General features: G+C 41.9%; 1 protein-coding gene across 1 annotated transcript in view; it reads right to left on the bottom strand.

The window, feature by feature from the left end:
• The window catches only part of RELN (reelin), a 346,725-nt gene that overhangs the window by 199,398 nt on the left and 120,231 nt on the right, over positions 1-27,096 (bottom strand). Inside the window, exons 21-27 of the mRNA XM_085894992.1 lie at positions 20,359-20,545; positions 15,703-15,815; positions 14,642-14,785; positions 10,313-10,502; positions 8,273-8,478; positions 2,502-2,673; positions 992-1,186 (exon numbers count right to left, since the gene is read on the bottom strand). Of these exons, the coding sequence (XP_085751118.1) occupies positions 992-1,186; positions 2,502-2,673; positions 8,273-8,478; positions 10,313-10,502; positions 14,642-14,785; positions 15,703-15,815; positions 20,359-20,545 (1,207 nt within the window). The remainder of the gene's footprint in view (positions 1-991; positions 1,187-2,501; positions 2,674-8,272; positions 8,479-10,312; positions 10,503-14,641; positions 14,786-15,702; positions 15,816-20,358; positions 20,546-27,096) is intronic.

Below are 27,096 nucleotides of genomic sequence, written 5' to 3'. Positions count from 1 at the left end.
GCCATTCCTTGGTAACTCTGAACTACTCAGTCTACAAGACCTTTATCCATAGCTCAATGGAATACTGCACTTTATTATAGCCTGGGATACCAGAATCAATCTGTCTCTCTGTGTCTGTTCTCTCTCGTTCTCTCTCGTTCGTTCTCTCTCGTTCGTTCTCTCTCGTTCGTTCTCTCTCTCTCTCTCTCTCTCTCTCTCTCTCTCTCTCTCTCTCTCTCTCTCTCTCTCTCTCTCTCTCTCTCTCTCTCTCTCTCTCTCTCTCTCTCTCTCTCTCTCTCTCTCTCTCTCTCTCTCTCTCTCTCTCTCTCTCTCTCTCTCTCTCTCTCTCTAGTTCTCTCTCTCTCTCTTTCTAGTTCTCTCTCTCTCTTTCTCTTTCTCTCTCTCTCTCTCTCTCTCTCTCTCTCTCTCTCTCTCTCTCTCTCTCTCTCTCTCTCTCTCTCTCTCTCTCTCTCTCTCTCTCTCTCTCTCTGGAGGAAACTGCAGGATTTTTAACTTCCACCAACCAATGCGAGTAGACTGGAAACTCAATTTAATGTCCATCCGAGGAATGGCACACACATTGATTACTCGCCCTTCCTGGGAAATACCAGGATGACAGATTATAGTGGCACCGAGAATCTAACACAGGTTAGACTGCTAAGAGGCGAGTATGTGAGACTATCCTGCAAGTCCTCCATAGCATTCATTCCAAACTTCAAACAAACTTTGATATTCCCCATTTTGCTCGCTCAGAGTTGGAAATGAAATCTATAATTCACTCAACTAAATGGAAAACTCCATGTTTAATCACTGCTATCAAATACTTCCATCATGATAAACTCATGGTTATCTAACACTAACACTGTTTGCTTATATTTTATTATTATAGTTAAAAAAAAGATTTTAACTTATTCAACTTTTAAAGATTTTAACTTTATCTTTATAAATATAAAGATCACAATAAAATAAGGTAAATCAATTGTTGTAGCAGCAAAGAGGATGAAGCACTGACCTGGAACTGCAACACAAACCCAGGAAGAACCTCAAAATCACGAGTAATGGCAAATCGATCACCGTCTGATTTTCCAAAAACAAGCGCAGAATCACGAGGACTGCAGAATGGCTGTTCATCTGGCATGCCTTCATTCGCTGTGTCCAGCCAAACTGGGGCATCTGACAGAGCTGCAGGAAACTCACTTTGATAACTCTGCAGATAAATGAACCAAAGAAAGACAGGAGTTATAAATTTCAACACCATTCCTCCTTTTATAGAACATGCAATAACAGTACTGACTGTCCTTCCAAAAGGAAAAAAAGAGAGAGAATTAATAGATGCAGCTTTCAACTTTATGCAAATTAAATAATTGTGTTACTAGAGAAGTGAAAGAACACTTCAGGTCAGATTTCCTGCTACAACTCCTCTAGCCAGTAGGGAGATGCCAAGCAGGCAGAGAGACAAGTTGCAGTCACTCCTTGCTGAAATAGCATCTCGTGGTAACAGCCAGTAGTGGCACTTAGTGTCAGGAACCTCTAAAGTCAGATGGTGTTGATTTCATACAGGATTAAATTAAGCTAAAGGGTAAATTGCAAGTCTCAGAATGTGATGGAGATGAAGATACAATGTTGAGATGAAGTTACAATGTTGAGATGAAGATACAATGTTGAGATGAAGTTACAATGCTGAGATGAAGATACAATATTCATGATACAAAGATACAATGTTAAGATGACGATACGATGGTGAGATGAAGATACAATGTTGAGATAAAGTTACAATGTAGAGATGAAGATACAATGTTGAGATAAAGTTCTGATGTTGAGATGAAGTTACAATGCTGAGATGAAGATACAATGTTGAGATGAAGATACAATGTTCATGATACAAAGATACAATGTTGAGATGAAGATACAATGTTGAGATGAAGATACAATGTTCATGATACAAAGATACAATGTTGAGATGAAGTTACAATGCTAAGATGAAGATACAATGTTGAGATGAAGTTACAATGCTAAGATGAAGATACAATGTTGAGATGATGTTACAATGTTGAGATTAAGTTACAATGTTCACGATACGAAGATACAATGTTGAGATGAAGTTACAATGTTCACGATACGAAGATACAATGTTGAGATGAAGATACAATGTTGAGATGAAGATACAATGTTGAGATGAAGATGCAATGTTGAGATGAAGATGCAATGTTGAGAATGAGTGTCAATCGTAAAATCATGGTTTGGTTTAGTTTAAAACAATCATGTCTTTAAAACCATCATCATTCAGACAGCTGTGTCATAATGATATAATCTGTGAAATCAAACGTGGAACTGAACAAGACGAAAAAGTGCAATGCCCTATATTATCAGACTGTTGAATGACATTAATGATATTTTACTTCCATTCACGTGTTGTTTTGTTGCGATTAAACTATAATCTTCCATTGTTTCTTACTTTATAAATCCTTCAGGATTCAGCCTCGTGGCTGCAATGTTTTGAGAATAAAACCATGAACCAATACCTGGTAGGATGAGGAGGAAAGTGGGGGAACAAAATTCAGGGCATGGGAGCTGCTGATGATGACACTGTCAATGGACCACTGGTCCTTGTTATCGCCGGAATGTTGTGGTTGCCACCAGCGAAAACGGGTGCAAGGTCCACGAGCTGCTGTGGGCAATTCCTGGTGCACAAAACTGATGAGAAAAAAAAGACAAAAACAATTTTATGAAATTGATTGAGATTGACAAAAAACACCAAAAACTTTTGAAATGACTGTGGAATGTTCAGAAACAATGTTACAAGCTATGGGGTGAGATATTAAAATGAATGATATAATATAACCTTTTGTATGTAATAAACAAATAAATTTATCTTTCTTTCTTTTCTGTCAATAGCTTGGTGATAAACGATGTGGCCGGACAAAATCATTACATATTTATATGTCTCTGGCCATAGCAATCACTTCCTGAATTTTCAAATTTATTTGTAAATTCCTCTCTGATAACATCAATCCATCGTTTGTGTGTACGGCCTCAACTTCTTTCCATTTTAGAATTTGCTTTTTGTGTCTGCTGTGAGATATTGGAGTATACCTTTTTCATGTCTGTATTGTCTTTTGTCTAAAATATTGTGTGCAGAAAATAAAAAAATAAGTACGTGTAAACCACCAAGAATTACAGCCATTGTTGCAGTACCAGTTTGGACTGGTACTTAATCAGGTGTCAAGTTAATTGGTTAAGACAATGCCTGAATCATGATCCATTGTCTCAAAGCCATGGAAAGATTGCTCATTTGCAACTTTTAGAGAGAGTTGCATTGGGGGACGTACCTACAGGTATTTCCACTGACTCACCGGGTTATTTCCACTGATGTCCACAAATGATCGTCTTAGACCAGTTTAGTAAATAATAGACATCCCAACATAAGGCACAGATTTGTGGACATCACACCATATACCTTACATCGATATTATAAAAGGAGCCGTGTCTCTCTGTCTTTTTGTTTGCCGTATTATAACTTGAGAACGGATTAATGGATTTCAATTAATCCAAATGACGGTGGATTCAGGGAACTCCTGGGAAGGTTTGCGACGCAATCAATCAATCAACAAATAAATAAACCAATGTCACCCTCAGGGTGACCTGTATCTTGCCAAAAGGTGACCACGTGTGACTTCTTTAAGGTCACACTGAGGTGAACAGAGCTGCTATCCACCAGGAGCGACTCCTTGAGGAATATCTGCCTACGAGAGATTCCGATGAGAATCGTTCTTCAGAGTAACCATGAAAAATATGTGTTTGCCTCATAACGTCACCAAATGACGTCATAATGTCTCAAGCTTGACGTATCTAGAAAGCACTCATCGAGGTGTTCAATTTGAGGTACTACACGATATGGTTCCTAAAACTGGAAAATTTGACCTTGGGGTCAAATATGTTTGACCTCAGGCACTAACCATGAAGGTCAATGCCAATCGCCACCAAAAATTAACCAGCTGAGCGCCAGACCATGAACTATATTCCCATGAAGTTTGAAGACGATCTGATCAAAATTACTCAAAAAATAAGGGTTTCGTCGACTCCCCTGATTTGTGACAAAGTGACCTTGACCTTTGACCTTGACCTTCAAAATTTTGTGCACTGAAAGGGACCTCTATAGGCCTCTGATAAGCGGTTACAAAAATTTCCAATGATAACTGTGCTCTGCAGAATTTTTTATAGGTGATTACAGACAAACAAAACAAAAAACAAACAAACAAAAAAAAAAACATACAAGCTGACTAACATATCTTGCAAAAACTTCGTTTGGCAAGATAATAAATAAATGAATGAATGAATGGTTGGTTTGTGTGCATGGGTACGTGGGCACACATGTCAAAACTGCAAAAGCCAACTTGCAAAGCTGCCTATCCCTGCATGGAGGGGCGGATCGCCCAGAAATCCTTTTTTGTTAACTTGAGAATGGATTAACGGATTTCAATGAAACTAACAGCTCAGGAAGTAAACACAACCACTTATCCCTCTCTCTACGAATATATTTTATCCGCAACATTGATTCCGAATCTTCACAAATCTAAACCATACTCATTTTAATACACTAGAACAAAAACTCCTCCTCCTTCATCTTCTTCTTCACTTGCATTAATGGTGAGTCTCATGCAATCTCGTTTCTCATGTCGATGAAACGCTTGCTGTGTTCAAAACTTTTTTTTCAACATTTCCATTTTATTCAAACAACAGTGATATATCGCCCTATCAAACACACCGCCTTTTAAAGCATCACAAAGCAGGTCGTTCGACTTGCAGCGCAAGTGAGAAAAGGATACAAACAAAAACAGCAGCAGATATTTCAATAATTTATCCACACGATTTTAAAGGGTGAAAGTTAATATTTATTTTCTCTTAAAACTTGTCGGTCAAAACACTATACTATCTATTTATTACGTAAGCAAAAATGACAGAATTTCTCTCTTCCCCTCTGCATTGTACTCTCTTTACTCGATAGGTGAGGGACGGCAGTCTGATGTAACATGGTGCTTTACAGAGGGGAGGAGGCACGTGATCTCAAAAATTCCTCTCAAGTGCATATGTGCCGTAAAAAGAGCCGTGCCTGTCTGTTTGGCAAACGATAACTTGAGAAAGGTTTCCCGGATGTCAATGAAACCAACAACGGTTTGATGAAACCAAGTGGATTCAGGGAACTCCCAGGAAGGTTTGTGATGCAAAAAAAAAGAAAGAAAAAGGAAGTAAGGTTTGTGTGTGGATACATGGGCACACGTGGAGAAACTGCAAACACCAACTTGCGACTTGCCCCATAGAATAGCCATTGCAGCAAAGATTGGTATTCCCGTCAACGAAGCGACGTGTTATCTGTTAGTTTATATGAAGTATTAGACACCTGGATTGGTGGGAATAAAGGGAATGTAATGGTTTGGATGATGCTGGAGATTGAGTGAGAAGAAAACATGCTCTTATGGCAATTATCCCTTCGCTGATTCTTCATTGGCTGATTTTCCTATAAAGGACATGCACCGTGAGTTGTTGAGGAGTAGCATGGCAACAGTGAAGACGAAGCCAAGAAGAGCTTCAACACAAAGCATTCTAATATGGGGTAAGTATGTGGAGCTGAAGTGGAGTAGCAATGTCAAAGCAGGGTGCTCTTGGACGAATAAACAAGTTTTTGAGTCGCAGCTGCATCTTTTTTGGATCACCCAAGGTCGGAGCTGGGCCAAGGCATGAGAGTGGCCTTGATGTATCCAGGTGGGACCATGGAGGCAGAGTTTCTAACCTGTCATCGCTCAAGAGAGCACAACAAGGAGGTGACCTCCATGTCGCATCCATAGTGGGGTCATGGCTTTGCATCATGAGAAAAACTAACACAGATTCCCTTTCCCTCATGTCAGCACCATTAGAACATTGACAACTAGAGTTCATAGAACATGTTACCCCGAGCAGTGTTTAAGTATATACTTAAATTTAAATGAAATAATGATTTTAACGATCGTTTAAAAGAATTCCTAAAGTTTAGCACTATTGAAGCGGTCTAATACATCACTCTGTTTGACATGTCCAAGTAGTGCTAAGCAGAATGGTTTTGGAAGTGCAAAGAAGGCAATTTGTGTTCTACGGTGTTCAAGTACGGTACATAATTCAATTTAAACAAAATAAAGATTGTAAAAGTCGTATAAATAAATCAATGCCAGAATTTACTGCCGTTTTACCACCTTTGTCGCAGTGTCTATTACACCACCCTATCCAACATATTACGTGAATTATTTGTGCCTGTTGTATTTCTTTTATGACGTCCTTAAAAACAGTAACTTTCCTGTTTGGAATGGTTTTCAATTTTGTTTGAGTGCCAGACAGGCAGACGGAGTAATTTTGTTTAGAATCTCACTCGTCCCTGCGCATACGCAATCACTGATCGGGACGAATTTGAGACAAAGTACTGTTAAACGGCAGGTTTGATGTTCCGATTAAGGTTCCGATTTGTGATCAAAATATAATTAAATATATGTCATTCCTCAATCATAAACTAACATTTACAGACAGACGGCTGGACTGACATGAACCAATTGCTTAACCCCACCTTTTGCTTGGCGTGCATGGGGTAATAAAGCTATAGTTAGCCAACTTGGTCCACGTGGTGAAAAAAAAAATTAAAGTGAGCTCACACATTAACTTCCATGTGTGTTTGTATGCTTGTATTTCATGTCTATTTCTCTGTGCATAGATCAAGAGAAATGGGAAAAAATTATGATTTATTATTTCTTAAAGTGAAGGAGATTTGAAGATTCATTTGTGGTTAACTCGTTTTATGATGTTGAAGAGTTTTGAGAATCAATACTTACTTGTGTAATTATTCCATTAACACCATTAGTAGAGTGATTGTGAATATGTGTGCAGTAATGAAATAATTGTTCATTTTTATAAACTTGCTGTCTCTGTTTTCATTCCATGCACAAGCATGGTAAGCAGTTGAATTGAAGTAGGATAACTTTTGATGGCAATTGCAAGTTGCGAGATTGTCAGTACAAATTGCAAGAACATTGGGTCTGATCCAAGTTCTTTGGAATGGTCTGCCAGATGAGGGGTTTGTGTGGGTTCTTTCTGCATTACGGGTCGTGTTCCTGGTTCGGCAGTACCCCCGAGGGCACTGTTGGAGTCAGTCTTTCCATAGGCTTGCTTCCAGAAAGCGAGGGCTCGAAACCGGGTGGAGCACCCTGGGAGGCTGCCTCTCATCTGGTGCATTATCTCGGCTCCCCTTCTCTGCAAGTACACGACTAAAGCTGCACCGTGCAGGGATTCTAGAAGGCCCTCCTAAAACCACTAAGTTTCACTGTTAGTACCACGATCTAGAATGCTCCTTGTTTTTCTTTAAAGCTCCCTGATCCCTCCTGGCACCTTATTTCATTGTGGGCCAATTATCTGCAGCACCCACATCCTGATTATATTTTCCCACCTTCTTTCTTTGCTTTACTACCCAGACTGCCCCTCTTCATTTTTGGACTTGGCATTTCCCCTGTGGTGTTGATTTTTTTTCACAGTGCTTATCACTTTCCTATCACATTCACATGACCCCCCTCCCCCCATTTTTATTGTGGCATCTTCGCTCACCAGAATAGTGCAAGAACCAGGCTTTTGGAAAATAATGAGAAGTCTTTTTGCCTTGAACAGACTGGTTTAGGTTGTGCTTAATTTGAAGCATCAGTCAAAGCAATATCATGGTTATATCTCAAAAATCTTTACACTCAGGTCTCACCTATCATACTGTATAGAGATGGGGGAAGTATGAAGGAGAGCATGTTGGCTGTCCATTGAATAAGTGATGACACATGCTAGTGAGTTTTCTAATTTTTCGTGATGTGCCTTAACAGTGCAAAAACTTTGAAAAACTTTGTCCTTTCAGCATTGGTCACAAATGTCAAAAGCCACATCATGCACTATTGCACTGCAAAGACAGAATTATATTACAAGGAACACTAGTTATAACGAACCTCATTACCATGAATCACACTTATGTTGGAGAACCCCATTTTAATGATTGAATTTCAATGTGATAAAATGAATTATGAAATTTCGTTTTTGAACCATATCGCAAAATCAAAATCCAAAAATTATTCAAGTGGCGACAAATGTCATGATATTTTAAAGAGATCCTTCCTGAAGTGTGTGTGATTTAGACCTGTTGAGGCTCTTCAGAATATTTCAAATATGATATGGCACAGCTCATCCTATATATTTTTTTAATGTTAGATTGAATATGGAACAAGTTCAGATGATGTACACACACCGTGGCATTGAATAATCCATGTAATACAGCTCGATGAGCAGTCTCCAGCTAATACCGCCATTAGTGCTGAACTGCAGCAGGACACCTTCTTCACGTCGGTCAGGGATATTGCATGTAACAGAATTCCCTCCAATGTGTACTGTGAATTGCACAAAGTCTGCTCGTGACGTGTCAAAGTCTCTTGTAACTGCATGTCGCACGCCATCCTGAGCACAGCATTATGAGGGGGTTGCACTTACACCATGACAATAACATATAATAGTGTGTTGATGTAACAACATGCTAATCAGAATGTATCATAAATTACATGACAAAAATGCTAAACCTTTGTATTGCTCAAGAATTACTCCACCCAAATGTCATGCAACATGATATTGATGCAAAATAACCAATTCAACACAGGTGAGAATCAGAAAAATACAAGTAATTACCCTGAGTATGCAGTACAAAGCATGGTTAAGCAATCAGTTCACTCTGCACCTGAATGACAGACGTCAGTCTATGATCGAGTAACTACTTAATTTCAATTGAATTTTATATTTTGAATGCCATAGAACACAAATCAGAACAGGGATTGAACATGAACCTCCAGCTTAGCAGTACTTTGGCTCTGAATTTGGCAAATTGTACGGCATCCCATCCCAAGCAGGCATACGCACTTGCGGTAAAGCAAGCACGCGCACAGCTTCAGTGATTCTTTTAGTCTGGCAGTCAAACAAAATTGAAAAACATTCCAAACAGGAAACTTACTGTTTTTAAGGACACAAACAACAGGCATGAATAACTAAATAAGGTGGTGCAAAAAGAGGTGGAATAACTGCCAGCTTGCAGTCTTTAAAACTTATATTTTATTTAAATTGAATTACATATTTGAACACTGCAGAACACAAATCACCTTGTTTGTACTTCGAAAACCTCCAGTTTAGCAGTACTTTGGCCAAATTTATGGCGTGTCAACCAATCAAATTTGCAGTGCGCTCGAAGGGGGCAGTAACAGCGAGATTCAGACAAAAAGGATGTGCCAAGTGATGCAACAACAAAGGTAACTTCATTCAAAAGGATCTGTTTCTTTGTTTAGTGAATCTTTTTCTTAAAGATAGTTTCAAAATCGTCAGTTTCTCTGAGAAAACTTGACAGAAGGTTCAGCTCTGGACTGTTCCATTGGACCCATCAAATTTGTATGGTTACCATCGTGCCTGTTATTCTCAATCCACAAACAAAGCTGATATAGATCGTGCTCGGAAACACAAAGCAAGAGTTGAAAAGACTCTTCCCATGTTCTTCAAGACTGCGTGGGGTAAGGTTTTCCATGAACTCTGTAGTTACAAGTGTTATGTTGAACCAAGACTTTTGTGTGAAATGGGGAACATAAAGTGTTTATCTAACTTTAAAAAATAGTTTTATTGCTCAAGCCCAACTGATCCTTCCTTAATAGTGAAACTAGCTGTATGAATGAGAAAAAGTAAGTCATGCTTGGAACCTATCCGATAAGAGAGATGTTTGGCTGTGTGTCTGTGTGCGTCACCATTTTTCTCAGATATGGCCAAACGGATCTTCATCAAAAACTTTTAGAGGCTAATCAGTAAATGCCAGGAAGTGTTTTAGGCCAAAAATTTGTGAATTTTGAGAAAAAAAAAAGTTTGATTTTGGGGGGATTTAAAAAAAAATCGCTATATATAGTGATTAAGCCATTGTAGCTATGTGAAAGGTAATATTAAATGATATTATTCCTTCGTGGGTAATATTAAATGATATTATTCCTTCGTGGGCATAGGGAAGCATTTTAAGCTCCCACAAAAATAGAAAAAAAAGCAAAATATGATTTCTTCACAAGGCCAACAGGATTAGAACAGTATCAGACAATGCAGGGTACACCTGCCAGCATACCAATAACCATATTTTGTTTTTTGGCATGCATACTTTGCGATTAGTCTCTTCAATTCCAAGTAGAAAAACATCGGCAAAAATGTTGAGCTTGTTCAAGATTGTACATTTTACAGCAAGGTAAATCACAGCTTCACGATGAAATTAAATTGAAACCTTGTGGAAGAAGAGAGCGGATCCTGCAGTCACTAGGCCACAACCTTCTTCTGGCCGAGTTATATTTCCTCCTGCAACCTCGATCCAGTTGTCGAACAATGAGGCTGCACTCTCGAAATCGCAGTGAAGGAATTGCGGAGTAGACCATTCTCGGGGTAGGCACTCAGAGCCCACAAAGCCTTCATCACATCTTGTCAAAATGCGGGCAAGGAAAGAATCACAATTTTTTAGAAAGGACAGCAACAAAATCAAAATATTAATGACCTGCGGTCATGTTTATGAAAATATGAAGTCATACCTGATATATAAAGCTCATTATAACCACTCGGTGACTGACTCACTGACTGAATGACTCAATGACTGACAAATATTAATGTTCGGTACCTTCCGGGTGATGTAGAAAGTTGAAATTTCATGTGCCAACGGACATCGAAGCCGATATACCGGGGAAAAAAATAACAGAACCATCTGAAAACATCCATAAATGAAAATATCCAAAAATAACTGCAGCCTTGTTGTTCTCACTGCAGGTGAGCGACCCAAGACAATGTGTACACGCAGTGTTAAGTGTTACAATGTATGTATATACAAGCTGATTTATTTATTTATTCAAGAACCCTAATAATTCCCGTACACTAAAAATTATACCTGTTAGGAACCTAATATTTTGTGTAAATGTAGCCTAATGTTACAGAAGGATGTGCGTGACTTTTGGGTCATCTGGGTCTTCAGCATATTTTGGGTCTTCTGGGTCCTTTTGAGTCATCTGGGTCTTTTGGGTCTTCAGGGTCTTCGGATACTTTTGGATCATCTGGGTATTTTGGACCTTAGGCGTATTTGGGGTTGTGGATGCAAATTTCTCCAAAATTAGCATAATTGGTTTAAGGGTGATAAAAAAATAAAATAAAATAAAATGTTGCCAATTAAAATTGATTGATAATTAACTTGAAAAAGTAAATATTTGTAGCATATAACACAATGTATTGTAATAACCCTTTAAAGGGAAATGTATTCAAATACAACATGATTATTACATCTATGTGCTTGAACATGTATCTATTTTTAATAATATATTTGCATTTTAAATGACCTTATATCTCTTGACTGCATTGGAAGGTTACCAGTCTGATAAGTAAAAAAATATCCCTGTTCCCCAAAACAGACTGGCCTTCAAAATATTCTTTCATCTTTATAGAATCATCTACTTAGCTTATTAAGGGACACACCATTCCATTAAATAATTATATAATAATTATATACTGGTGTCTGAAAGTCTGGCTGGAAGCAGGAGTCTTGCTTAAATGGAATGTGTGTGACGATAATGTACAGAACTCCCATCAACTTTCAGGTCATAAATATTCCCCAGACCTTTGAATTTAAGCTAACCTCTGAATGGCTACTGTGAAAAGGCTACGAGTGATCCCTCCCCTGAACCCCAAAACGTCACCCTTGGCCTCATTATGTCTATAGGATGACCAGACATCGTCTTATTGAATATTATATAAGAATTCAAAGTCTTCATGTACTGCAGAATCAGAGGAAGAGTGTGTTGCTTGTTTGCATCACCTCTGTCTCTCCATATGTGCACGTTTTGTTTTAATAAATGACTCAAAAGTGCAGGAGGAATTGACAATTCTTCTACAGGATCTTAAAGGTCTTGGGAGTTTTAAAGGGTCTTCAATGGTCGAAGGGGTCTCAGTAGTCCAAAGGATCGAAAGTCACATTCCAATAGTATGTAATTTATAGATGTACGTGTGTGAAGTCAGGGTGCAACTGACATTCAAACAGTACATAATAAATAGACATATCGTCACATGGCTTCACCATGAAAGGAACATTCCAAGAGTACCTAATTAATAGATGTAAATGCAGTCCACAACCCATGTTCAAACAATATGTAATTACCAAACACACAGTATAATCACACGGCTTCACAGATGGACGGACCATGCTTTTCATTTTTATATATGTTGATAAATTTATAAAGAATATGGGGGAAAAGGTGGATGGACCGAGCAGTTCAGAACAAACCATGTGAATTAATAGCAACAAAGAGGGAGAAGGGAAGACGCAAACTTACATACAATGATGGATCTTCTGCAATAACAATAAATGTCAGTGTGTGTCAGTCAGTATGTCAGTCATTGTGTGTGTCTCCTCAAAACCATTAAACCTCGTGGCCTGAAACTTTGCATGCATACTAAGGGAACTCCAAGGTAGTGCATGAATCCAAAATCCAAAATACCCAGATCAATGTCACACACCGAACCTGTCCACAAAATTTCATCCGAATCCATCTGCAACTTTTTGAGATATCATGCACACAAACAAGCAAATTAAATTGCTCGTTGAGCAAGGAATTGCCTGAATAACTTTGTCATATCTCCATGATCTCTGAAAAAACAAAAACCTGGAAATCAATTTGGTACTTATAAGTCGATAGTGCTACTGTTTAATGAGTTATAGCACTTAGTTTGGTCATGATCATAACTTGGAAGTCAATCGGACTTGAAATGGCGTTTTTATCACAATTTGAAATTTTTGCCCCTGATCCTGACATTCGACCCCCGACTACGAGGAAGGGTGTTGGTGTGACACTCCAATGAGACATATGGTTGGATGCAGAATTGGAAGATGCACATTTTGGATTTGGTTTGAGGTCGATACGACCATTTTAGCGGCCGTTATTGCAAAAATAAGAATTTCGGTTTTTTGGTGACCTTGACCTTGACCTTTGAGCTAGATTCACCAAAAACGACAATTCTCTAAGTTAGACCATGGCCGACATCTCTACCCAGTTTGGTCATGATCGCTGAAACAGTGTGGCTGCTCCAGGGTAAACAAACACACAAACAAACAGACAGACAGACACACAAAATGACACACAACCGACCAACATAATTGCCGAAATCCGAAGGATTCCGGCAATTAACAAACAAAGACGAACAGACAGACAGGGGTGAAAAAATAACCTCCTTCACCTTCAGTGGCAGAGGTAATAACGTTCATCGACCTCGTGTTCGGAATTCCATCATGTTGTTTTGAGCAGTGAAAAGCATAGAATGACATTGTGTTTTCTGTTGTTTGATATATTTTTGAATTGAATTTAACTAATTTTCCACTTGAATTCCACATTTAAAGATCTATATTTAAAGGTAAGTATTTGTGGTTCTCCTGTTCATGTACTATATCTGTGCGTAACTTCGTACGTAACTTGGAACAGGCTGTGTTTTCCACACAGAAGTGGAGGCTACTCACCCGGTGATTTGACAATCTTAGCAGGAGACCAACCATTACTTTTAAGTGTGAAAAAAAAACAAATTTCACTGATGCTTTAATGGAGTCGGGTACGCCTGGAACGTGTGACGTCAAGAATTACTGCCCAGGTAACACATTACCTTGATACGCCCAGGATGGAGGTAAAGGCATTGAGTAGGTTTTAACTTTTCACCTCAGCAGCGAATGAGTGATTGCATTTTCCTTTGTACTCGTGGCTGTGTCTAAAGTAATTGGTTATTTTCTATGAATTGGTTGTGCTTTAGAAAGATTATGTGATTTCTCTTTGTGAGTTTCAAGGCTGAATAAATTTGATAACACCCAATTTCTGAGCCGTTTGCCGTATTAACGTGTTTTCTAAATTACCGAGCCAATTTTTTTTCCCACCCATCACACGCAGCTGTTTATAAAGAATAATGTTTGTGAACATATCCCTGAAATATCTATATAAATGTAACGTTGTTTTTCGGTGAAAGCTACTCAAAGTTTCTGGCTTTTATACAGTCTGTACTGTAGTTGGTAATCACACTGACTCAAACCTGCCGATTCCTGAAAAATTTCCGATATCAGCCAAGCGTGTGTGTGTGTGTGTGTGTGTGTGTGTGTGTGTGTGTGTGTGTGTGTGTGTGTGTGTGTGTGTGTGTGTGTGTGTGTGTGTGTGTACGTGTGTACGCCATTATCTCCATATGCGGGTTTCAGAAAGTGGAATGGACATCAGGATGAACGAGAGGTAAAGAGGGGGGGGGAGGGGTGAGCGGGACGTGAGGATGGGGATGGGGAGGGGCTGGGGGAGAGGGGTTAAAGCACTCTTTGCACGGGTAAATTTGTCTTTTCCTTCTTATCGCCCAAAATTGAGTGGCCTGTCAAAGTGGGAAAAATAATAACCTGAGGGAGCCCAGCACATTGTGTGAAGAAAACATCGCAATTTTTGGCAAACAGGACGATTAATTGGTCCGTCAGCGAAGCGACGGGTAGGCTCTGCTCGTATATCAAGAAAACAAACATCATCATCATCATCATATTATCTTTCCGAATCCAAAAATACCACACTACCTGCAAGTACCATGATTGCAGTGTCCGTGGTTATGACAGAATGCTGGGCATGCTTGACCAATGTAAAGGTCATCCAAGGCCCACATATCTCCTTTACCACCTGAAGTAGGTCCTTGCTGCCAACGAAAACGTGTTGAGCTTGACCTGAAGAGGAATTGTGGACAAGTCATTATTAGCAAAAGTATATTCGATTAGGATTCACTCACAAATTTGGTCGAGAGGTTGGACCATTACTGAGGCTGAGATGTGCAACTGATGTCATGGCGCCACAGATTAACGCAGGAATTTGAATTTTTTTTTCCAAGGTGTCGTCAATAAATCGCCTACTCCTTGTTGACCAAGTGGCTGGTAGCCAATAAAGATTGGATCTTTAACATCCATCAGCGACTTCTAGCACACGAAAAGCACCATTGGATCTTTAACATCCACCCTGTGACCAGTTCAACGTCCATCCGAGGGATGGCACACATATTGATGAATCACCCTGCCTGTGAAACACACCAGGTCAAGATTCAAACCCAGGCTAGACAGCTTAAAGGTGAGTGTGTATACCTTGAACACACCCTGTCAGCTGGTTTAGATCTGAACAGGTTAGATGCATGCAGCAGAAATGATTTACATTTGAAACAACAATGTGCCTTATTTAAGCCCCCTTTACCTGTATGTAGGCAAAAGCATGATACAACGTGATACATCTTTTGCTTCAAACCTGAAAACTTACTTTGATCACCAAAAACACTAAAAATGCAAAATCGGGCCTCAGAACAAAAAAGCAACGATTTCTCTCACACGTTGGAATGCCAGTGGGAAAGAAAAGCATTGGATAAACAAAATGGATCATCACCAGATGATGTTGGGTTTTAACCTAGGGACCAGAATTGTGAGTTATGCGTTTCGATAGGAACATGAAACAGGAATTTTGATGTAAAAACAAAACAACAAATAACATATTCTTCAATGATGAATTGTGTGTGCATCATTAAGCAAAGGTCATTTGGGGATGATGAGCATCAAACTCACAGACAATTTTCCTGTTGAATGTTATAATGGCAGGTCCTCACCAGCAATGAGCAGGCAGGGCCATTGTCACACGTTGCCATTGCTTGAACTGAGATGGATAGAACTCACTTGCAGCTCGAAACTCATCACAGCTCGGCATTCCAGGCAGGCATTTCTGTCAGACGGCGATAGTGAAGGTGTCAGTCATCATCATCATTTCGTATGCAGCCTATGGCTGCTGGTTTCATCATTGCTAGCAGCGTGACTGTGCCACTGATGCAGTGCCTCCTGTTTCCAGTAAGCTGGTACTCATTTTGCCGACCTCAAAAGGGCTGAATCGCCCACATGTTGTTTCTGGGCTGAATGAACCCACCTGGTGTTGTTGAATGGAATGACAGAGGTTCAAACTCAAGACCCTAGGATTTAAGCCAGCCACCTTAACCATTATGCCAACACCAGGCTTAAGGTGCCAGTGGGAAGGATTGAAACATTCACAAGGACCTTAATATCTTATTCTAGAATTCAGGAATCCTCCCAAATGAAGATAATTTGGTCCTTAAATTATCCCCCATGACCCATCAAGTCGGAAATCTAATTGTTAGACAACCTCAAAAACACAGTCCTGAAAGCAATCATTATGCACCTTTGATTCACTGCTTAAATCAAAACAAGTTGGTGATTCTGGATCTCGATTATGATTGCAACACTAATCATGAGAACTGCTGCTTGCAAATTTATGGATCATTGCAACAGGCAGACAGCTATCCAGCTATTGGCTCATTGCACATGCAAACTTATGGATTAGTGCTGCCAGCAGCCCTCCTGAAATTAGATTTCTGTATCAAGAATAAATTAAACAGGTATCAATGCATTCATCTGAGAAACCTGTACATCAGAGCTGTTCCTCATACTTTAATCCACTGCAAATTAAACTCGAAGGGTCACGTCCCTTCATCTAGGTCACACTGATAGCAGTGTACAAGGCCTTCATCCATAGTGCCATTGTGTTTGGCTCTCTTTCATGGGATAGCACTACTGAATCTTATCTTTCTCATCTGGAGGTAGTGAAATCCAACGACCCGAGGGTAATTGGTATTCGAGAACCTTAAACAATTCTCAACAGGAGGTTGAGATTTCAGAGCTGGTGCTCCCTCAAAAACAAAGAAATGGGTCTGCTAGCAGTTTTCCACAACCTCATAGCTGGTCGTTCTGTCCCTGCCATTCCAGTGCAAAATTGATCCCTCACAAGCCATGTGACATTGCATGGGTTCATCCAGCAACTGATACAGGGTGATTTTGTTTTTGTTTTATTCGAAAACCTGAAATAATTCCCAAACACTAAAAACGATATCTGTTAGGAACAAAATATTTTGCATGAATGGAGTCTAATGTTACAGAAAGACGTGACATGATCCTGAGAGTTATCGGCAGTGACGTTTAACGGTTTTCACTCAGTCACGCCATGGCGCTCACTGTGGAAGAATACGTGTTTCTCGTTGAACATTCTTTCTGTCACATTAGGCTACATTTCTGCAAAATATTCGGTTCTTAACTGATATAGTCTTTTTAGTGTAAGGGAAATAGTTAGGGTTCTCGAATAAAACAAACTCAAATGAGCTAAGATCCTCGTCCTCTTAATGATGATGTCAAAAAAAACGAATATGACGTCATTGTGATGTATCAGGTTTGCGATAAATTATCTGTGCTAATGCCCGGCTTGATTCCCGCAAACAAAATTCAAACAGCTTGCCTAGTTTCAGAGATAATGGTGTAGGCGCTTTCCATTAGCGGCGATATTATGACGTCAACTTTTTTTCTAGGAAGAATTTCCAAAATCCGAGATGGTTACTGCCTGCGGTGGGCTTTCTGCATATACATGGTAAGTTTCACGAAGATCCGATGAAAACTCTGGGTTATCAAACAAAAAATGTCAAAAAATAGGAATGACGTCATAAAAATTGAGATGACGTCATAGTGATGTATCATATGTGTGGTAATTCATCTCTGATAATTCCCTGTTCGATTCCCGCAAACAGAATTCATAAAGCTTGCCTAGTTTGAGATAATTTTTTAGGCGATTTCCATTAGTGGAGATATTTTGACGTCATAACTGTTTTTCTAGGAGGAATTTTCAAAATCGGAGATGGTTACTGTCTGCGCCCGGGTATTTTTACATATATATATATATATATATATATATATATATATATATATATATATATATATATATATATATATATATATATATGCCAAGTTTCAGGAAGTTTCGATGAAAACTGTAGGCTGTGAAACAAAAAAGTCCACAAGAAGAAGATGAAGAACAACAACGTGAGTAAGAATTAGAGATCCTCCTCGAGGATCTAAAAACAGAAATCACTCTGTACCTTGATTTCCTCTGGAAACCAGTAAATTCGCAAGCAAGAAAACAACAGAGGAAAAAAAAATGCAAATGTAGGCTTTCCTTCATCACGTCTGACTTGTAAGCTACACAATCTACGTAATCTTGTTATAACTTGACCTGATCTCCTTCTTGGTTATGGTAGTACATCTACATGTGCATATATGAACCGTAAGAGGAAGGAAACGTCATTGCACATGCGAAAGAAATTGTCCAAAACAGTTAATTAATTTTAGCTGATTAAATTCATTATATTTTTCAACAAAGTTTGGTGTTTAGTTTGTGATTCATAAGTATTTTCCCCTGTTTTCTGTCATATTTCGGAGTTGTGGGTTTTTAGGTCCTGCTCGTGTTTTTTAGGTCCAATACATTGTTTTTCATCTTTCCTTTCCTATACCCCCCACCCCACGAATGTTGACCACAAACACAACTTTGATAGACATTAATGATGAACTTACTTGTAATATTATAAAATAAAAGTATATGTAAGCAAATCTGTATATTCATATTATGTTCCTTTTTTTGATGTGGTGTTTCCTGTCAAGAGTTACTTGGTGAATTTTACTCACACTGAAACTTTGATCGGTATTCGACGACTTCAATAAATGAAATAGTATTTTATATGCTGCCATGTTGATGCCATACCAACATATGGCATGAAAACACCCCCCAAAAAATAAGAACCCATTGAGCTCTGTATTTGACACTTCCACTTTCTGAGGTAAAGCAATGTGGCAGGCATCCCATTCCACAAAGGACATGATGATGCGGTGTGCATTTCATCCCACAATGGAGATGATGGTGCAGCGTGCATACCGTCCCACAATGGAGATGATGGTGCAGCGTGCATACCGTCCCACAATGGAGATGATGGTGCAGCGTGCATACCGTCCCACAATGGAGATGATGGTGCGGCGTGCATACCGTCCCACAATGGAGATGATGGTGCAGCATGCATACCGTCCCACAAAAGACATGATGGTGCAGCGTGCATCTCATTCCACAAAGGACATGATGGTGGAGCGTGCATCCCGTCCCACAAAAGACATGATGGTGCAGCGTGCATCCCATTCCACAAAGAACATGATGGTGCAGCGTGCATACCGTCCCACAATGGAGATGATGGTGCAGCGTGCATACCGTCCCACAATGGAGATGATGGTGGAGCGTGCATCCCGTCCCACAAAAGACATGATGGTGCAGCGTGCATCCCATTCCACAAAGGACATGATGGTGCGGCGTGCATCCCATTCCACAATGGACATGATGGTGTGGTGTGCATCTCATCCCACAAAGGACATGATGGTGCGGCGTGCATCTCATCCCACAAAGGACATGATGGTGCAGCGTGCATCCCATTCCACAAAGGACATGATGGTGCGGCGTGCATCCCATTCCACAATGGACGTGATGGTGCGGCGTGCATCCCATTCCACAATGGACGTGATGGTGCGGCGTGCATCCCATTCCACAATGGACGTGATGGTGCGGCGTGCATCCCATTCCACAATAGACGTGATGGTGCGGCGTGCATCTCATCCCACAATGGAGATGATGGTGCAGCATGCATCAGGTCCCACAATGGAGATGATGGTGCAGCGTGCATCCCGTCCCACAATGAACCTGATGGTGTGGCATGCATCCCATCCCACAATGGACATGGTGGTGTGACATGCATCACATTTCACAACAGACATGATGGTGCAGTGGGCATCCCATCCCACAATGGGCATTGTGGTGTGGTGCTATCATGCTCTCAGCGGTCCACGATTTGGAAGCTATGCACACCTCCATTGAAAATCCTGCACATGGGCCTGAATACTAAGTTTATTGCTCATTTCTATTACTTTGCTCCCCTATTATCGCTGCTGTGGAATTGTCTGCCAGAGTGCATCCAGTTCTGTTCTTCATTCTTCCCTCCACTCCTTTAATGTGGTGATTTGTTCTTTGCACAGTGATACCCACATGTGTGCTCACCATCTCATGCTATCCTCGATTCCTACTCAGCAATGTTTCTATTTTCACTGACCCTTCCAATCAATATGCAGTTTTGACATTTAGTATATTTGTCGACTTTTGCTGTCTCCCCACAAAGCCTTTGTCCACCTGTCCCATTTTGATATGCCATATTGACGTGCCTGATGTCTCCACTTATTATTCCGTCTATCTATTTGTTTCTTACTTCTTTCTATATCCCACATGCTCCTGCTCCTCTCTGTTCCATTGTTGCTGCATAGACCCGTCAACTCTCATTCAGATTCATGATCAGCCTTGATTCTTTTTTTTTTTAAACACTATATCGAGTTCAAACCACACATACCTGCTGTACCAGGCTCCACGTGAGACCATGATTGGTGGAGAACTCAAGACGTACTGGATTCATCTGATGAAAGTTTCTCAGAGAATCACAGTTGGCCACGAACTCAAACTGCAGCATGAATGAGGAGCTCACAGCCAGAGACTGTGTCTCCACATAGCGGACTCCTTCCCAGGTTTCACCAGTAAAACTGAAAGCACACATGCAAAAACAATGGAACTTTTAAAAACTGTAGCAACTTTTCTATAGAAGTTGTAATGCTTTGGTCATAGTTCCTGACTTGTGTTTAACCTTGTACGCTAACGTTATATGTCCCCCAGCAATTTAAATTTTGGTAACCCTCTGTAGTTGTATATCTACAGCAAACTTTGACTGAGTGGAACTATGGCAGGAAGTACGTACACCTATCAGAACAAATTTTTGGATTGTGAAGAATAAAGAAACAAAGTCAAAGTCAATATGGTTTAAGAAATAGTTCAAAGGAAAACTGAATGCTCATCAACTACTAACTCAATGAAGAATGTACCTCAAGCACCAACATTGCAGCCTGAATATAGATTACTCCATTTTGCCTTGATAAAACCACTGCCCCATTGAAGAACCTTTGCCACATTGCTATCTGACACTGACTCAGAGTGAGAGTCAGGTAAAAAAAGTCCATAAAATCCTAACCACCAATAACATTTAACACAGATACACTCTTCCTATATCTTCTCCTTTGCGTTTCTACCCTTGCCCTCATTCTCATCAAGTCTTTCTTTCTTCATTTCTCTTGCCTATTTGCAATCACACACACACTCTCACTCTCTGTCTCTGTCCCTCTCTCTCGCTCTTTCTCTCCCTTCTGGTGGGCATGTCCTTGGTCATCATGGTGGTGGTGTAGCACATTGTGGCTGTCCTCTGTTTTCCCCTGTTCTTGCTGTGCCTCTTAGCCTCCCCCCTTCCTTTCTTGCTATATTTCTTTTTCTTTCTTGAGAGGAGAAGAAGAGAGAGACAGCATAAATAATTTCAAGGAAGGGTGTGTCGGATAACTTTTTGAGGCCTACCGTCGCACCACCCCCTCCAAAAAACAGATGGAATCACAGTTTGTTACACAGTATTTGCTAAAAAAAAATACCAAGTGCTAGCAAATACCACCCGTCGCTTTACTGACGGGAACACGAAAGTGGGGGGGGGAGAGAGAGAAGGGGTACAGTGAGGAGGTGGAGGGGAAAAGAGAGAGGAGGGAGGGAGAGTGAGGAGAGGTGTGGGAACGAATAGGGGTGGGGGAAGGGAATACTGTGAGATGAGAGGAAGGGAAGGTAGACGTGTGGTGGAGCGTTAATTCCAATTCGTACAGTCTCATCAAAATGATTCTGCATAGAAAAACAGTGAAGATGGAAACAAAATAATGTCTGAAATCCATTTTCTACTGGCCATACTATAAACATGGCCCAGACATGTCCAGAGAAAAAAAACCTGACTGACGCATCTGGAGCCAAGCAGTCCAGACACAAACGCTGCTAACTCCTGTCCAGAGACAAACTTCCATCCGGACACGTCCGAAACCAAGCTGTGCGGAGATAAACACCGCTCGGACACGTCCAGAGACAAAATCCCGTCCGGACAAATCCGGAGATAAATGCCATCCAGACATAATCACCGTCCGGATGTCTAAAGACAGAGACAGAGACAGAGACAGAGAGAGAGAGAGAGAGAGAGAGAGAGAGAGAGAGAGAGAGAGAGAGAGAGAGAGAGAGAGAGAGAGAGAGAGAGAGAGAGAGAGAGAGAGAGAGAGAGAGAGAAATATTTCCAGGTCACAAAGAGAGAGAGAGAGAGTTGAGTTTTATATTCTTTTATTACAAAAGTATAAAAAGGTGTCTCACCAATGAGACAAAAGGAGTCAGCACAACATTTAACCGTTTTTCACAGCAAGCGAACAAATTATATTTAAACAAACAAGAGGGTATTTATAAAGGTAGAAAAAATTATTTTACCAAAACAGATGAACAACCAATTATTAAAAAAACATTTTAGGTTGATTCATACATTTTAAATCAGAAAGGAAACTCAAGTGATTCATTTACAACAGAGCAAAGAACATTTTTTTAAACACCATTTGTCAACAAAATCCTGCATTCTCCCATACTTGCAACAGAAAAAGAAATCAAGCTGGATGCGAGACACAACTAAAGTTCTAAAGGTTAATAAAACACAAGAACAAGCATCCGCAGATTCCACCTTCTTTTTCCTTGTCTTATAAATTGCCATTTTTGCCTCAGCAACCAAAAACCTGGCCAAACCAGTCTCAGATTTGAAACTAGAGGAAATAGGGAAACCATAAATAAATTTCACCAAGGAAAAAGAAAGACCCATCTTTAAAATAATATCATGCAAAAACTGAAAAAGAGGGACAAGTCTTATGCAATCTACATATGCATGACAAAGCGTTTCATTGTTTTCACAAAATGGGCACAATTCCGAGATCTCATTGGAAAACTTGTGCAATAAGATATTATAAGGGAGGATGCAATGCACTAATCTCCATTGCAGGTCGCCCAAACGTTTAGAAATTGGGGGGGGGGGGGTATATAAACCTCTCCATGCAGGGACAAGAGGGGTCGAAGTTGGCAAATGTTCTTTCCATTGAATCCCGAAAGGACTTTTAAATGAATCGGCAAAAATATACTGAATACAAAAGGAATACAGGTTCCAATTCTCAATGGAATTTAAAGGTACAGATTTGCCATCCCAGTGCAAAAGCAAAACAGGGAAGGCATATTGATTGGGCAAATCCACAATATCAAAAAGACTCCTGAAACCCATTCCATAACTCATTAATGCCTTTAAGATAGCAGAAAAAAGCTGACCAATTATCCGAATTTATTTCAACCCAGTAATGGTGGAGATTTCATGACCAGATTTCCATCTTTCTTTTGAAAAATCCAGCAGATTGTGCACAAGAAGTATATTGGACCCCACAAAATGTTGCACAAAAGCCCTAGAGGATGGGATTCCTGTAAAACAGGGGTTGTAGAAAACTGGTTCATTTAAGAACATCGAGACGGTAAAGGAAGTGACCTCACGTTGCAGTGATAAAGCTTGCCAAGCATTGATCACACTCTGCATATACAGAGGAAGTGGTGACACGTCGATCTTCAGGAGGTCGAGCAAAAAAAGCTCACGGCCATATCCTAGCCGGCCCGCTTGCTTTAGCAAACAAAGGGTCAAACTCTCCCAAGGCATGTGGTTATAAAGCAACTTTTTTCACAAAAAGAATGCGGAAAGTCATGATCCTGCTGGTGATGTCAACAAGCCCTTGACCCCCCCTCATTACGAGAAAGGCTGAGCACACCTGGTCGAAGCCAGTGCTTACCACCCCAGAAAAAAAATCGATCAAGTGTTTTTGAATATTTTTAATTAGCCATGCAGGTGGCTACAAGACAATAAACCTGTGCCACAAGATTGAAGAGACCAAATTGTTAATAAGTAAAACTCTTCCATGATATGATAATTTGCACAGAAGGCCCCTCCATCTCTGAAGTCTGGAGTAGACTTCGTCTGTTAGTCCATCCCAGTTTTTCTGAATACTTTGAGCATCACCAAGGTGTACACCCAAATGGGAAACACTATTATTCTTCCAGGATAAATTGTTAGGTAGTGCTTGTGGTGTACGAGGTGCAGTGGAACACGAGAAGCAAGAGTGTTAGTATCAACTCCGCTTTATTGCGCGTCCGGACGTACATTCCTGCCACCCCTAGCAGGCGAGCCATGATATACGAAAACCCAATCACGTGATACAGCACACTCCTCCCCTCGTAAAATGACAAGTCAAATGATGAAAGGACAATCATAACATGACCAACCGAAACCAATCAACACTCATAATCCTCCAAGTACCGCGGCCGCACCCTGACCCGCCTCGGACGGGCAGCGCCGTCAGACAGCCCAGGCTCAGACGCCTCCCGGCTCGGTCGAGGTGACACCCTCGCCGGACTCGTGCCATCCGCAATAACAACCGCCCCCGGCCGACCAGCCTGCCCGACGTCCCCGGGCAGGACTGAATCAGGCGAAGACCCCCTGGGTGTCGGCACATCCGGCCCTGGCGATACAACGTCTGGGCACGGCAACATTATAGGTGGGGGTCCCACATCATTCGGCCCGGGGGGTGTGGGGGGTGACGCTGAACAGCGATCATGCATTTGGTCCACGTGCCGCTTCCACACCTCCCCACCATCAGTCTGCACCATGCAATTCGCCAGGCCCAGTACCACAGAGACCACAGCCGGCACCCATTTGGAACCGTGGAAATAATCGCGCACCATTACCCGCTGCCCCACATCGAAACCGCGCAGCAGCGCCGGACGCGACTCCGTCCAACTCCCTGACCCTCCAGGTCACAGCAAATCCAGTCTGGACCGCAATGCCCGTCCATAGAGACGAATGGCAGGCGAATCACCCGTGACAGGATGAATCTCGTTCCTGTAATGGAGCAAAAAGACATTGACCACTGTCTGCACAGGTGCAACACTCCCCCCCCCCCCTGCGCAAAGCCCGTTTCAACATCTTAACAAACGACTCAGCCTGCCCATTCGTCTCAGGATGATACGGTGCGGACCTCAGATGTCGAATACCATTTTGACGCATAAACTCATCAAATACACCTGTGATGAACTGAGGACCGTTATCAGAGACTAGGATCTCCGGTAATCCTTTATTAGCAAAGATCGTCCGCAGTTTCTCTACTGTAATGTTTGTTGATGTATGCTGCATTACTACAACCTCCGGCCATTTAGAGAATGCATCGATCACAATCAAAAACATTTGCCATTAACCGGCCACACAAAATCTACATGGATCCTCTGCCAGGCTCTGTCTGGGGTCGGCCATAGCCCCGAGGCTCGACGCGGGTTATCAGCATCTGTTTGACATGTGGCACAACGCTTAACCAACTGCTCAATGTCTTTGTCCAACCCCGGCCACCACAACAGGCTACGAGCAAGACTCTTGGTCTTCACGATGCCAAGGTGACTGACATGCAGTTCTTCCAAACATCGCTGCCTGAACTTCGATGGAATCACCGTCCTCATTCCCCACATTACGCACCGTTGGACCAACGACAGCTCCGATGCGCGTGACGTGAAAGGTTGAAATGCCGGTGTCGAAGGTAGATCGCTCCAATTCCCCGTAGAAATCGCCTGGACGACATGGGCGAGCACCGGATCACGAGCCGATTCCACCGCGACCTGTCTGGCCGTGATCGGCCCGCTTTGGACCTGGCCCAGCGCGAACACATCGACCAGGTCGGCCGACTCAGATGCAGCTGGACCCTCCGCACACGGCAAGCGTGAGAGCCTGTCGCAATTAGCATGCTTTTCGGTGCTTCGGAACTGAATATCATAATCGTAAGCATCAAGAAACAGACACCACCGCTGTATTCGCGCGGCCGCTACCACCGGTACCCCGCGTTCGGGTCTCAGGATGTATTGAAGCAGCTTGTGATCCATCTGCAAAGTGAAATGCCGCCCCAGCAGGTATTGATAAAACTTCCATACACCCCAGACGAGGCTGAGAACCTCGCGCTCGATCTGGGCATATTCCCGCTCTGCTGCGGACAGGGTCCGGGATGCAAAACAAACAGGCCGCTCGGAACCATCGTCCATCCTGTGGGAGAGCACTGCCCCGATGCCATATGCAGAGCTGTCGCATGCCAATAGGAGCGGACGCGCAGGCTCGTAGTGCACGAGTACCGTATCCTCTGTGAGTCGCCGCTTGACGCGGTTGAACGACGCCTGGTGAGCAGGCCCCCAAGCCCAGCGCTCGTCCTTCCTGAGCAAGCGTGTTAACGGCGCAAGTTGTGAGCTGAGCCCGCGCACGAACCTTTGGTAATACTGGGCCATACCAATGAACGAGCGCAGCTGCGTCTTGTCGCGAGGCGGTGGCATGTGTTGAATCGCCTCCACCTTCCGAGGACCTTTCAACAGCCCCTCCGGTGTGATGATGGGTTCGAGGTATTCCAAGCGCTGCTTGAAGAACGCGCACTTGTCCCTGTTCAAGCGCAGGCCGCACGCTTCTAGCTTTGTCAGCACTTGGGCAATATTCGCAAGGTGCTCGTCCGCCGTTTTCCCCGCAATGAGCACATCGTCTAGGTAGGTCTGAGCGGGCAGGCCAATGCAAAACTGATCCATGGCTTTCTGCCACAAGGCCGGGGCCGAAGCAATTCCAAAACAGAGTCGGGTATATCGATAGAGCCCTTGACACGTGTTGATTGTCAAAAGCTCGCTACTCCCGGGATCCATCGCCAGGTGAAAATATGCATCACGCAGGTCTAGCTTCGTGAAGTATTGACTCCCCGCCAATCACACATATATTTCATCGATTGACGGCAGTGGATATTGCTCCATGCTGAGCCCCGGGTTAACCGTGGATTTGAAGTCCCCGCACAATCGGACGTCTCCATTCCGTTTCAGCACCGTGACAACCGGGGTGGCCCAATCTGACTGCGACACCCGTTCGATCACTCCACAGGCCTCCAGCCTATCCAGTTCACCCTTGACCTTGTCCCGCAGGGGATACGGCACCGGTCGTGGCTTACAAAAACGAGGAACCACCCCCTCCTTCAGGAAGAGCTTTTCCTCCACACCCTTGAGTTTCCCAAGGTCGTCGCAAAACAAACCTTGATGTCTTTGAAGAATCTTCTCCAACTGATCCTCCCACCGGCTCGGCACGGGTTGCACAAGGTGAACTGCGGCCCAGTCTAGC

This window comes from Eptatretus burgeri, chromosome 9, assembly GCF_056783735.1.
Source record: "Eptatretus burgeri isolate ZD-2024b chromosome 9, Ebu_testis_v1, whole genome shotgun sequence".
In the NCBI taxonomy this organism is placed as follows: Eukaryota; Metazoa; Chordata; class Myxini; order Myxiniformes; family Myxinidae; genus Eptatretus; species Eptatretus burgeri.
The sequence above is the reverse complement of the archived record's forward strand: the minus strand, read 5'-3'. Positions and strand labels throughout refer to the sequence as shown.